Source organism: Tachyglossus aculeatus, chromosome 4 (assembly GCF_015852505.1).
Source record: "Tachyglossus aculeatus isolate mTacAcu1 chromosome 4, mTacAcu1.pri, whole genome shotgun sequence".
Taxonomy (NCBI): domain Eukaryota; kingdom Metazoa; phylum Chordata; class Mammalia; order Monotremata; family Tachyglossidae; genus Tachyglossus; species Tachyglossus aculeatus.
This window is the reverse complement of record NC_052069.1, coordinates 89,333,192-89,346,813: the sequence shown is the minus strand read 5'-3', so window position 1 is coordinate 89,346,813 and position 13,622 is coordinate 89,333,192. Positions and strand designations below refer to the sequence as shown.

The following is a 13,622-nucleotide window of genomic DNA, read 5'->3' as shown; positions in this document are numbered from 1 at the left end:
ATTGGGAAAACCAAAAAAAAAAAATTGAGTCAGAAAATTCCAGCAGCAACTTATAGAAAAAAAAACTGAAAGAAACTGATGAATATGACCGGTTTTCCTGATGGGTAAATAATAGTAGTAGTGACAATAATAATAATGGTATTTGTAGAGAAGCAGCGGGGCTCAGTGGAAAGAGCCCGGGCTTTGGAGTCAGAGGTCGTGGGTTCAATTCCCGGCTCCACCAGCTGTCCGCTGTGTGACTTTGGGCAAGCCGCTTCACTTCTCTGGGCCTCAGTTACCTCATCTGTCAAATGGGGATTAGGACTGTGAGCCCCCTGTGGGACAATCTGATCACCTTGTAACCTCCCCAGCGCTTAGAACAGTGCTTTGCACATAGTAAGTGCTTAATAAATGTTATTATTATTATTATTAGATAAGCACTAAGGTCAATACAAGGCAATCGGGTCAGAAACAGTCCTGTCCCACATGGGACAACATAGTCTACAGTAAGCAGGAGAACAGGTACTTAATTCCCATTTGACAGATGAGGAAACTGAGGCCCAGGAATTCTATGACTTGCCCAAGGTTACAAAGCAGGCAAGTGGCAGTGCCGGGGTTGGAGCCCAGGTCTCCCAAGCCCAGATTCCTTCCCTTAGGACGGACCACATCCACGGTATATTTAGGAATCTTAAAACCTTCGCTTCTGGACTCTCATTTTCCAAACTGGGAATTGGAAATTCAAAGGCAGAGACACATTCGGTATTTAAGAGCTTGAAGGATACCAAGCAATAATCCATTTGCCTTCTTCAGTTACCAAACAGACGGATACAATCCACACGCCGCAAACCCTCAGCTGAAAGCACAGAAGCAGTGTGGTTCAGGGGAAAGAGCCCGGGCTTTGGAGTCAGAGGTCACGGGTTCAAATCCCGGCCCCGCCAATTTTCAGCTGTGTGGCTTCGGATAAATCACTTAACTTCTCTGGGCCTCAATTCCCTCATCTGTAAAATGGGGATTAAGACTGTGAGCCCCCCGTGGGACAACCTGATCACCTGGTAACCTCTCCAGCGCTTAGAACAGTGCTTTGCACAGAGTAAGCATTTAATAAATGCCATTGTTATTATTATTACTATTATTATTATTATTATTATTATTACAGAACACGAGGCTGTGCTTAAACTATCCTAACAAACGGCAGGGGTAACAATAAAGACAATTTAAGTACTCTGAACCAATAATGTACCTACCCATCATGTACAGATCTGCAAGTTTCTGAATGGAATTATTTTAGAACTAACTCTACCTTATACGTATCTGCTCTTACCTCCGAATAATGATGGGCATCTAGCTTTATCTCTATTTATTCTGATGACTTGACACCTGTCCATGTGTTTTGTTTTGTCGTCTGTCTCCCCCTCTAGACTGTGAGCCCGCTGTTGGGTAGGGACCGTCTTTATATGTTGCCGACTTGTACTTCCCAAGCGCTTAGTACAGTGTTCTGCACCTGGTAAGCGCTCAATAGATATGACTGAATGAATGAATGACTATGCACTTACAATTCAAAGGCCGCGCCCGGAGCTGTGATCAGAGATATACAGATATTTCTGTGGAGTCCTTCCACCTGCAACCCAGCCTTCCCAAGCGCTTAGTACAGTGCTCTGCACACGGTAAGCGCTCAATAGATACGATCGAATGAATGAATGACTACGCATTTACAATTCAAAGGCCGCGCCCGGAGCTGTGATCAGAGATATACAGATATTTCTGTGGAATCCTTCCACCTGCAACCCAGCCTTCCCAAGCGCTTAGTACAGTGCTCTGCACACGGTAAGCGCTCAATAGATACGACTGAATGAATGAATACGCATTTACAATTCAAAGGCCGCCCGGAGCTGTGATCAGAGATATACAGATATTTCTGTGGAGTCCTTCCACCTGCAACCCAGCCTTCCCAAGCGCTTAGTACAGTGCTCTGCACACGGTAAGCGCTCAATAGATACGACTGAATGAATGAATGACTACGCACTTACAATTCAAAGGCCGCGCCCGGAGCTGTGATCAGAGATATACAGATATTTCTGTGGAGTCCTTCCACCTGCAACCCAGCCTTCCCAAGCGCTTAGTGCAGTGCTCTGCACACGGTAAGCGCTCAATAGATACCACTGAATGAATGAATGACTACGCACTTACAGTTCAAAGGCCGCGACCGGAGCTGTGATCAGAGATATACAGGTATTTCTGTGGAATCCTTCCACCTGCAACCCAGCCTTCCCAAGCGCTTAGTGCAGTGCTCTGCACACGGTAAGCGCTCAATAGATACCACTGAATGAATGAATGACTACGCACTTACAGTTCAAAGGCCGCGACCGGAGCTGTGATCAGAGATATACAGATATTTCTGTGGAGTCCTTCCACCTGCAACCCAGCCTTCCCAAGTGCTTAGTACAGTGCTCTGCACACGGTAAGCGCTTGATACGACTGAATGAATGAATACACATTTACAATTCAAAGGCCGCCCGGAGCTGTGATCAGAGATAAACAGATATTTCTGTGGAGTCCTTCCACCTGCAACCCAGCCTTTCCAAGTGCTTAGTACAGTGCTCTGCACACGGTAAGCGCTCAATAGATACGACTGAATGAATGAATGACTACGCATTTACAATTCAAAGGCCGCGCCCGGAGCTGTGATCAGAGATACACAGATATTTCTGTGGAGTCCTTCCACCTGCAACCCAGCCTTCCCAAGCGCTTAGTGCAGTGCTCTGCACACGGTAAGCGCTCAATAGATACGACTGAATGAATGAATGACTACGCATTTACAATTCAAAGCTGTGATCAGAGATATACAGATATTTCTGTGGAGTCCTTCCACCTGCAACCCGTCAGACCAGACCTACGCATTTATGGGGCACGAATCACGCGTTCGCTCATTTCAGAGGTTTCCTTCTTTTGCTAAATTGCTTACCTTCGACTTCCTCCTCCTCTTCACCATCTACCTCATCGTCATCTTCCTCCTCCTCGGGGATGCTCTCAACTGTCCGCCCATCCTCCTCCTCCTCCTCCTCCTCCTCCTCGTCTTCCTCAACCTCCACATCTTCTTCTTCATCCTCTCCTTCTTCCGGCTGTTCCTCTTCCACCTCCCCTTCATCGGAGTACTGCCCCTCTTGCTGAACTGACGTGCGATCCGGGGAGATGGGCTCGAAGTAGTCTTCTCGGTGAGGCGCTTCGTCCTCCTTCTCGCCAACTACTGCAAAGAGTCAGGAGATTGTCAAAGATTAGAGTGGTGGAGTCTTTCAAACCACAGAAACAGCAGTACCACCACTGCTTCTTCCGGCTGTATTAATCAGTCCTCGTCCCAGAGAAGCAGCACTGATTTCTTTTATACCTGGGACAGGCATCGGCTCATCTTCGTCGTCGTCCGGGGGAGGGGGGCCCGGCGGAGTTCTGGGTCCCCGGGGTTGGGGCCGCGGGGGGCTTCCGTTGAATTGATCTTCTTTATCTCCGTCTGCTGCATTTTTAGAGAAAAACCAATATTTCATCTGTATACGACATCTAAACGCCCCCCGTTCCCCGCACCAATTCTTATACACGCCACCCATTATCAGCCCACCGTATTGCAAGAGTCAAGAGAATTTGCCTGTTTCTCGATGAGCAGTTTGCCAATAAATTTACATTTGAGAAGCTACACTGAATTGAATTGGCTCACGAGCTCACCTCCTCCAGGAGGCCTTCCCAGACTGAGCCCCCTTTTTTCCTCTCCTCCTCCCCATCCCCCCCGCCCTACCTCCTTCCCCTCCCCAAAGCACCCGTATATATGTTTGTACAGATTTATTACTCTATTTATTTCACTCGTACATATTTACTATTCTATTTACTTTGTTAATGATGTGCACCTAGCTTTATTTCTATTTATTCTGATGACTTGACACCTGTCCACATGCTTTGTTTTGTTGTCCGTCTCCCTCTTCTAGACTGTGAGCCCATTGTTGGGTAGGGACTGTCTCTATATGTTGCCAACTTGTACTTCCTAAGCGCTTAGTACAGTGCTCTGCACACGGTAAGCGCTCAAAAAATACGATCGAAGATGATGATGACCGTCTCTATATGTTGCCAACTTGTACTTCCCAAGCGCTTCGTACAGTGCTCTGCACACAGTAAGTGCTCAATAAATGACTGAATGAATGAATGAGTGTCCATCCATTGATAACCCATTATATGAGCTCAACAAGAGTAGATTATCCAAATAATTTGTGTACCACAAAGATACGTTTTCCTCAATTAGGTATTTCAAGAAAAGAAAAACCTATATTATTAAAACCAAAGAACACCCTGTGGAGAGGCTTGGTGTGAACCTGACCCTAATGTCTAATAATCCACATCAGGCCTATTATCCAGGAATCGTCTTAACCGTTTAAATCTTTTTGTCACTTCTAAATGTTTCCCTTTACCACCCCTAATTTTCCCTCAAAAAACCCATTACAGACCTTTCATCTATGAATTTATTCAAACCCTTCTTGAAACTACTAGAGGACTGAATCTCATATGTTCTCTACTCCTAGGATTATTATTATTATGGTATTTGTTAAGCACTGATTAGATGCCACCGTTCTAAGCGCCGGACTGGATACAAGGTAATCAGGTCAGTGTGGCTTTGAGGATAGAGCACAAGCTCGGGAGTCAAAAGGACCTGAGTTCTAATCCTGGCTCCACCACCTGTCTGCTGAGGGACCTTGGGGAAGTCACTTCCCTTCTCTGTGCCTCGGTTACGACTGAAAAATGGGAATTAAGACTGTGAGCCCTATTGGGGACAGAGACTGTGTCCAACCCAATTATCTTATATCCTCCCCGGCACTTAGTACAGTGCCTGGCACATAGTAAGAACATAATAATAATAATAATAATAATGGCAGCATTTGTTAGCACTTGGTAGTTGCCAGGCGCTCTACTAAGCACTGACGGGGGGAGATACAACTAAATCAGGTTGGACACAGTCCCTGTCCCACATCACGCTCACAGTCTTGGTCTTTTTTTTAGAACACAAAAAGACACAGTCCCTGTCTCATATGAGGCTCAAGTTCAAAGTAGGAGGGAGAATACATATTGGAACCCCACTTTAACAGATGAGGAAACTGAGGCACAGAGAAGTTAAGTGACTTGCCCAAGGTCACACAACAGGCAGCTGGCAGAGCAGGATTACAACCCATTTCCTCTTCCTTCCAGGGCCAGGCTCTTTCTATTAGGCCACGATTCTCTTGATTTCAATCTACCACCTTCAGGCTTTAATTGCATGTCCCCAGATCTGAAGGTGGCATTTGGGATGGAAACCCTGTCCACACCTTTCTGGATTTGGTAAATGACAACTGTGCCTCTCAATTACCTCTTTTTTATCCTGAATGCTCCTCAACCCCAAAATCATCACGTGAGTTCAGAGATTCATTCATTCAATCGTATTTATTGAGCGCTTACTGTGTGCAGAGCACTGAACTAAGCGCTTGGGAATCATTCAATCGCATTTATTGAGCGCTTACTGTGTGCAGAGCACTGAACTAAGCGCTTGGGAAGTACAATTCAGCAACAAATAGAGATAATCCTTGCCCACAACGGGCTCACGGTCTAGAAGATGGGGTCGGAGGCTAAAGATGCACTGGCTGACTTCCTGACTTGAAGGGTTTTTCAGAATTAGCTTCAGCTCCCTAGTGAGATCCTCTTCAAACTATTTTTTTGGCCCACCTGATTTCCTATTTAGACAACCTAGCGCCCTTTATATGAGTTCGGAAGGGAAAGACCAACACAAAAACGCTCTCCTGGAAGGAGGTAGAGAAAGGGGAAAGAAGGAAACAGTCACTTAATACTTTATTCAAGATAAATTTTAGACTGTGAGCCCACTGTTGGGTAGGGACTGTCTCTATATGTTGCCAATTTGTACTTCCCAAGCGCTTAGTACAGTGCTCTGCACATAGTAAGCGCTCAATAAATACGATTGATGATGATGATGATGATAAATTAAAAGACCGCATACTAGGTTGGTTGTCTGGGGGAAACGTAATCAAGTAAATCTTCCTGTCTCCAAACAATACTGAAAAATCTCACCGTGTTTCGGGTTCCTTTTCAACGTGGGCTGTTGCTGGGGAGGTGGCGGAGGCGGCGGAGGTGGTGGTGGAGAGTCTCTGTCGTGACTTATTACTCTGTCGACTGATCCGTATATCGCTAGCGTCAGACAGTTGTACCAGCCTCTTAAAACCAACCCGTCGGTATTTACCTGATTTTTTTTAAAAAAAGAAACAGTTCATTTGTCCGCCAGAAATCAAACTAAGCAAATCATAGTCTTTTCACTCACCACGATTATCCAGTCAAACGTGCGGGCAAAACATTAGAAATGTCCCTTTGGAAAGGTTGAATATTTTACAAATGTTTCAGAGCCCCCCCGCTTAGCCTCTCTGGAGCATTATCAAGTGACAATTTTCAACTCGGTCGGCTACTGAGATGATAATAATAATACTGGTGGCATTTGTTAAGCGCTTACTATGTACAAAGCACTGTTCTAAGCGCTGGGGAGGATACAAGGTGATCAGGTTGTCCCACGGGGGGCTCACAGTCTTCATCCCCATTTTACAGATGAGGTGACTGAGGCTCAGAGAAGTGACTTGCCCAGTCACACAGCTGACGATTGGCGGAGCCGGGATTTGAACTCATGACCTCTGACTCCAAAGCCCCCGGCTCTTTCCACTGAGCCACACTGCTTCTCTGCTAGATAGATAGATCGGTGGCAGCCAGGGTGACCTGACGCGCTGGAATCAGAGGAGCAGTTTGATTACAACAAAAGGTTCGAGAGAATCCCGATTCGAGGAAGCCAACGTGAAAATAGTGTTCGGACTATTCATTCATTCATTCAATCGCATTTATGAGCGCTTACTGTGTGCAGAGCACTGTACTAAGCGCTTGGAAAGTCCAAGTTGGCAACATACAGAGACGGTCCCTACCCAACAGTGGGCTCACAGTCTAGAAGAGGGAGACAACCAACTCTACGCAGGCACTGTGCGATCGTTTCCACCACTCGCCTACACCCGTATTCGTTCATTCATCCATTCACCTTCAGAGGAATTTCCTTCAAGGACAAATGAGGACTACGGTAAGTGGCAAGGAGTTCGGTTACCGTTTCAGAGCGAACGTAAATGAGACAGAGGTGCTCAAAGTTACACGGAGCATCGATACAGGATGAAATTGGATTGAATTTCGGCAACTCAGGTTGAAATTCAGGTCTCTGAGTCCATTGCCCAGAGGAAGTTTATAGTCGTTCCCCAACTCTTCTCTCCCAAAAGATCCTTCGGGAGAGGGCTAAAACTTCCACCACCAAATTTGGAGAGTCCAAACTAGAAAGGATTAGGGGATGCAAGATCAGGCTACATAAATCGGACACACGTTTCATCCCTGAGAATACCTATGCCTTTGAGGAGGTGTTCCTCTACTGCAGTTGCTTGTCATTACAGGAAGAGTTCCACAAATACTCTTTTTTATTTTTTCTACTCCTATCCCTTCCTTCTTTTCCATCCCATTCTTTCTCCAACATTGTTTCATCAAACCCTTCCTCCCGCTCCTCCTTCAAAATTTTACTGCCTATTCAATCAATCAATCGATCATATTTATTGAGCTCTTACTGTATGCAGAGCACTGTACTAAGCGCTTGGGAAGTACAAGTCGGCAACACATAAAGACAGTCCCCACCCAACAGCGGGCTCACAGTCTAGAAGGGGGAGACAGAGAACAAAACCAAAATTACTAACAAAATAAAATAAATAGAATAGATATGTACAAGATATAGAGTAATAAATACGTACAAACATATATACAGATATATACAGGAATATACTATTCCCGCTAGTCCAACTTATTAGTGGGGGAAAATGAAGTAGTTTGATGTATGCCACAAAATGCCATGCTGGTCTTTGTATTTATGCAATGGAAAACTGTTCTGTGTCCCCTACTGAAAAAAAAAATGAGCCAAAGGAATTGGAAGAGGGGAGGGAGAGGGAATAAGAAAGACAATGAAGAGACCCAAAGAATGTATTTTTCCCTCCCACTGTGGAACCAAAGTGGCCAAACGATCTTTCTTGGGGAGGAAAAACAAGAGAGGAATTGAAGGAAATTGATAATGTGAGCGGTCTTAAAAAGATAAAATGTTCCTGCCTTTCTGCCTGAAAAGACTGCAGTGGACCAATATCCTATTTCAAAGATCCCAGGAAAGGAAAGGAATGTTGGAAATTACTACACTAGATCACACTTTCCTCATTTTAACCTCCCTCCCTCCATTAGGATATGATGGCAATTGAGGAATTATTTTTATTAACCGACAAATTTTCCCACTGAAAAAAGGCGCAACTGTTACAATAGCATATATTTTACTTCCCAGATTTCTACACAGATTCTCCTCTGTTCTTCCTCAAATGGAGCCAGTGAAGGCAAATTGTTGTTTAGGTCACAGCATGCCGGAAGATTCCAGCAGAGTAGAGAGAGCCACCAAACATGGATCCATCCTTCATTATTAGCCTACTTCTTCTAATAAAGTCTCCTGGGGTTTCAAGGTGGTCGGGTAAATTGGGTTAAAATAACACAATTCAGAGACTAATGATCTGGTTTTATGCTAATGTTTATTTTTATGATTCACATACAAAACATGTGCGTGGTAAATTTGGGGGGCAATATTTCTCCTTTCTGATGCTTGCAAATATCACGAACAGGTAAATGAATACTTGACACAGAGCAATACTAATGGGCCTTTAGTTAATTTAGGGTTTTGGATCGAATAGCCTTTAACTATTTCCAAATTGGGTTTGAAGGTGAAAGCTATATATAGGAAAAAGAGTTAAGCAAAGAGTGACCACAGATACATTATCAAGGAGAGCCAGACTCTTTATCGAGTGAAAAGAAAAGCTCCCCTAGAAAAGATTTCTGAAAGAGTGTTAAAAATAAACAAACCTTTCATCGGTCACATTCCCAAAATCATGTCGATTATTCTGACGATAGCGGAGGAATGGGTAATCCCTCACGCAAATGGGTTAGATCAACTTCAATTCATTTTGACAGTGACGTGTTCAGAAACCCTTAATTTTTACATATTATCAGATTTGAGGGACTATAACGAATTTTAAAAATCAATTTTGGGGGATAGAAATCAGGCTAATCTGATAAAACACTACAATTCAATACATTACAGATAGGTTACAGGCCATGCGTAGCAATGCCTTAAGTGGAGAGCATCTTAACACTCACTTGAAAGATTCTAAACTGGGGCAAAAATAAGAACCCCAAACAAAAACCCAGCAAGAGGATTTTAGGGCTTTAAAAATGACAAAGGAAAAAGGACCCGCACTTTTATGACAGTTACCTTTGCATTGGGTCTAAAGATGATGGAGGAGTTTTCATCATATTCAAGGCTGCCAAAAGAGTTACAATAATCAGTTTCAGGTGTGTACGCATTAACGGTTTTTAAAATCTAAAATAATTTGCCATTTAAAACAATTCAATACTAAAACATTACAGATCTGTCAAGATATGTTTTAGATCACTGAATATATCAACATACTAGGTAGTATATCTTTTTTAAATATGGCAGAACCAAGAAAAGCCTTTACAAGTAGTATACGACAAGTGCCTACATTACAGAAATCTCAAAATTGCGTTTCACTCTAGTAGGTAATTGTTTATCCAGTTTTTCTTCACCAGAATAATTTAAAGTTTCAAAATGCTGTGCTTCAGAGCTAATAGAATACACCACCACACCAGAGATTTCAATGAAAAGCAGTTACTGTGTTAGAGGGACTGCTATACTTCCAACAAGCATGAGGAGGAAAGGACTTTCAAAATTTTAACACCCCGTCCCTTTGTTTCTTTCACCTTAATAAAATATTAATATTCCTGGGGTTTTTTTTCCCAATTGGAAAGTATTGGTTTCTCTTCCTCGGCAAGTTCTAAATTTACCCATTCATTGGTTCTGTGGTTTTTAACGACGTCAGTGTTTTCAACATAGTTCTGAAATTAGATCTCTCTTTCTGTCTCTAACGTCAGACTGTTGAAGGGTAACAGGAAAATAATTTTCATACAGTAGGCACACCCTGAGAAACATGTTGTCTTCTTTTATGATATTTGTTGAGCACTATATGACAGCCACTGTTTTAAGCACTGGGGTAGATACAAGATATGGGGCTCGCAATTTAAATCTCATTTTACATCTGAGGTAGAAGGCACGGAGAAGGGAAGTGACTGGTCCAAGGTCACAGAGCAGAGAAGTGGCAGAGCCGGGATTAGAACCTGAGTCCTTCAGGTTCTTACAAAAGCAGTTTAATACAAAAATATACATTTTTACAGCCCTTTACAGAAAAGCATTCCTTCCGGCTGCACAACACATAAAGACAAAACTATAGGAACTTGCCAACTTGAGAATATTACAAATGAACAAATTATTTACGAAAACTAATTTCAAACGCCTTTATTTGAAAATTTTGTCTTAAAAGGGCAAATTCACTTTTTCATTTAGGAACCGAAGAGTTCGACAAAGTCTCCAGTTATCCATGAAACGCATCATTTATTTTTTGGCCCCAAAGAAATTAATGTTACCCTTCTAGAGATGGAATAATAATAATAATAATAATGGCATTTATTAAGCGCTTACTATGTGCAAAGCACTGTTCTAAGCGCTGAGGAGGTTACAAGTAGTATTAAGTGCCTTATCTTCAGTGATATTTAATAAGCATGGTGTGCACAGCACCCTTCTACAGATGGAAGCCGTATTAAGTGCCTTATCTTCAGTGGTATTTAATAAGGACGGTGTGTACAGCACTGTGCTAAGCACCTGAAAGAGTACATCAGAATAAAATAGCCTTAGGAAAATGCCCAAATACTTGGTAGGTAACTTACTTAGCAAATACTTACCTTCCCAGCCTGTCAAAAACTGGGGCACTAGGCTTACTGACATTATTGAAGAACAAATCCAATTGAAATGTATGAGGAGACGTCTCTCTGGAAAAAAAAAAAACAAAGATGAGGACTGGTAAATTAAATCCTTCAAAAACTACTTCTGAAATGCTTAAAATAGCTAAATTTGCTTATTATCATCCCTGTAGAAAGTATTTGCCTTTTGGCTATAACTTTGGAATCGCTTTGGGTTGGGTTTTTAGGGGGTTTTTTGAGCTTACAATCTAGAGGGAGAGACAGATATGAATACAAATAAATAAATGACAGGTATTCATTCATTCAATCAATCGTATTTATTGAGCGCTTACTGTGTGCAGAGCACTGCACTAAGCGCTTGATATGTACATAAGTGCTGAGGGGCTGGGAAGGGGGGGATGAATGAAGGGAGCAGGTCAGGGTGATGCAGACGGTAGAGGGAGAAGAGGAAATGAGGGCTTAGTGCCCTTCTCAAATCAAATCGAAACAAATCAACTTCATTACATGTCACTTGTAACTTGGATGAATTGAAACAGCTCCCATACGTATGGGGCAGACACTCTATTAAAAAGAAAGACTACTTCCAAATTGCTCTGAGATCACTAAACATCAGATCTGAAGTACGCAGGATGGCTAGGCCTCATGATCTTGAAAGGGTGAATTAAATTCTGTTTTCATCATCATCATCATCAATCGTATTTATTGAGCGCTTACTATGTGCAGAGCACTGTACTAAGCGCTTGGGAAGTACAAATTGGCAACATATAGAGACAGTCCCTACCCAACAGTGGGCTCCCAGTCTGTTAACCCCAGTGAAAAATGAGTTGCACGATATGTTTTCTGTCAAATGTATAAAAGAATAAGGTCTAGATGGTTTGGACCACAGGAAAAGTACCTCACAGCATTGCGCACTCCTGCTTAAAACCTCAGTAAAACCAATTTCATTCCCACTTAGCCATCCTATTTAACACGCCTCTATTACAGAGAGGCAGCGTGGCTCGATGGGAAGAGCCCGGGCTTTGGAGTCGGAGGTCACGGGTTCAAATCCCGGCTCAGCCAATTGTCCGCTGTGTAACTTTGGGCAGGTCACTTCACTTCTCTGTGCCTCAATTACCTCATCTGCAAAATGGGGATTCATTCATTCAGTCGTATTTATTGAGCGCTTACTGTGTGCAGAGCACTGGACTAAGCGCTTGGGAAGTACAAGTTGGCAACATAGAGAGACGGTCCCTACCCGACAGTGGGCTCACAGTCTAGAAGGGGGATTAAGACTGTGAATCCCTCACGGGACAACCTGATCATCTTGTAAACTCCCCAGCAGCTTAGAACAGAGCTTTGCACACAGTAAGCGCTTAATAAAAATGCTATCATTATCATTATTTTTATTACAGTGTTTAATACCCTTAAAACTCATCACTGGCTAGTCAAAGTATTTGACCCGCTTTGTTGGCTACCTAAAAGTAGCTTCTCATTAAAAGCGTACCATCACCTCGCATTAAAAACACCCCAGTACGTTGAGATTTTAAATACTGGTGAGGATGATGATGAGATTCACCTGCAAGGACACGTGGCTGACCAAACTGTGCACACAAAAAGGTTGCCATGTTTGACAGTTACAGAGCCTGGGGCTGTTTGGGTTTTACCCTCCTTGCCTCTCGGCCCATCTGCACCAAGTCACTTCCAGTTTTTGGAGGGATGGAACATCGTTACTGTACTTTTTAAAACATTTCCACCATTCTCCTTGTTTTGGCTTCCCATTTTCCCATCAGGAAACAGTAGTGGCTTGGGTACCCCTCAGTCATGGATTCATGGATTCATTCGAGGCCTTCCCTCTCCCTTTTTTCTCCCACTCCCTTCTGCATCACCCTGACTTGCTCCCTTTATTCATCCTCCCTCCCGGTCCCACAGCGCTTATGGAAATGCCCATAATTTACTTATTTATTTTATTTCTATTAATGGCCGTCACCCCTTCTAGACCATAAGCTCGTTGTGGGCAGGGAATGTGGGCCTGGGGCTGTTTGGGTTTTACCCTCCTTGCCTCTCGGCCCATCTGCACCAAGTCACTTCCAGTTTTTGGAGGGACGGGACGTCGTTACTGTACTTTTTAAAACATTTTCACCATTCTCCTTGTTTTGGCTTCCCATTTTCCCATCAGGAAACAGTAGTGGCTTGGGTACCCCTCAGTCATGGATTCATGGATTCATTCGAGGCCTTCCCTTTCCCTTTTTTCTCCCACTCCCTTCTGCATCACCCTGACTTGCTCCCTTTATTCATCCTCCCTCCGGGTCAATCAATCAATCAATCGTATTTATTGAGCGCTTACTGTGTGCAGAGCACTGTACTAAGCGCTTGGGAAGTACAAGTTGGCACACAGCGCTTATGGAAATACCCATAATTTATTTATTTATTTTATTTCTATTGATGGCCGTCACCCCTTCTAGACCATAAGCTTGTTGTGGGCAGGGAATGTGTCTGTTATACCGTACTTGCCCAAACGATCAGTACAGTGCTCTGCACAAAGAAAGCTCTCGATAAATATGATTGACCGATTGATTCCTCTCACGAGTCCCAACCAGCTCAGCTGTGCAAAGCTTCAATGCTAAAAAGCTGACTATTTTCAGTCTTTTCTGGCCATTCAATGTTAAATAATTCTGTAAATATCACTAACAGAAGTATTAAAGAGGAAGATGGACAACATTTGA

At 43.2% G+C, this 13,622-nt stretch overlaps 1 protein-coding gene across 2 annotated transcripts in view; it reads right to left on the bottom strand.

Moving 5' to 3' along the window:
- The window catches only part of VIRMA (vir like m6A methyltransferase associated), an 83,226-nt gene that overhangs the window by 54,378 nt on the left and 15,226 nt on the right, over window positions 1–13,622 (bottom strand). For both annotated transcript variants that reach the window (XM_038745237.1, XM_038745238.1), the window contains exons 3-7: window positions 10,903–10,989; window positions 9,359–9,407; window positions 6,067–6,235; window positions 3,362–3,484; window positions 2,942–3,223 (exon numbers count right to left, since the gene is read on the bottom strand). In XM_038745237.1, coding sequence (XP_038601165.1) covers window positions 2,942–3,223; window positions 3,362–3,484; window positions 6,067–6,235; window positions 9,359–9,407; window positions 10,903–10,989 — 710 coding nt within the window. The remainder of the gene's footprint in view (window positions 1–2,941; window positions 3,224–3,361; window positions 3,485–6,066; window positions 6,236–9,358; window positions 9,408–10,902; window positions 10,990–13,622) is intronic.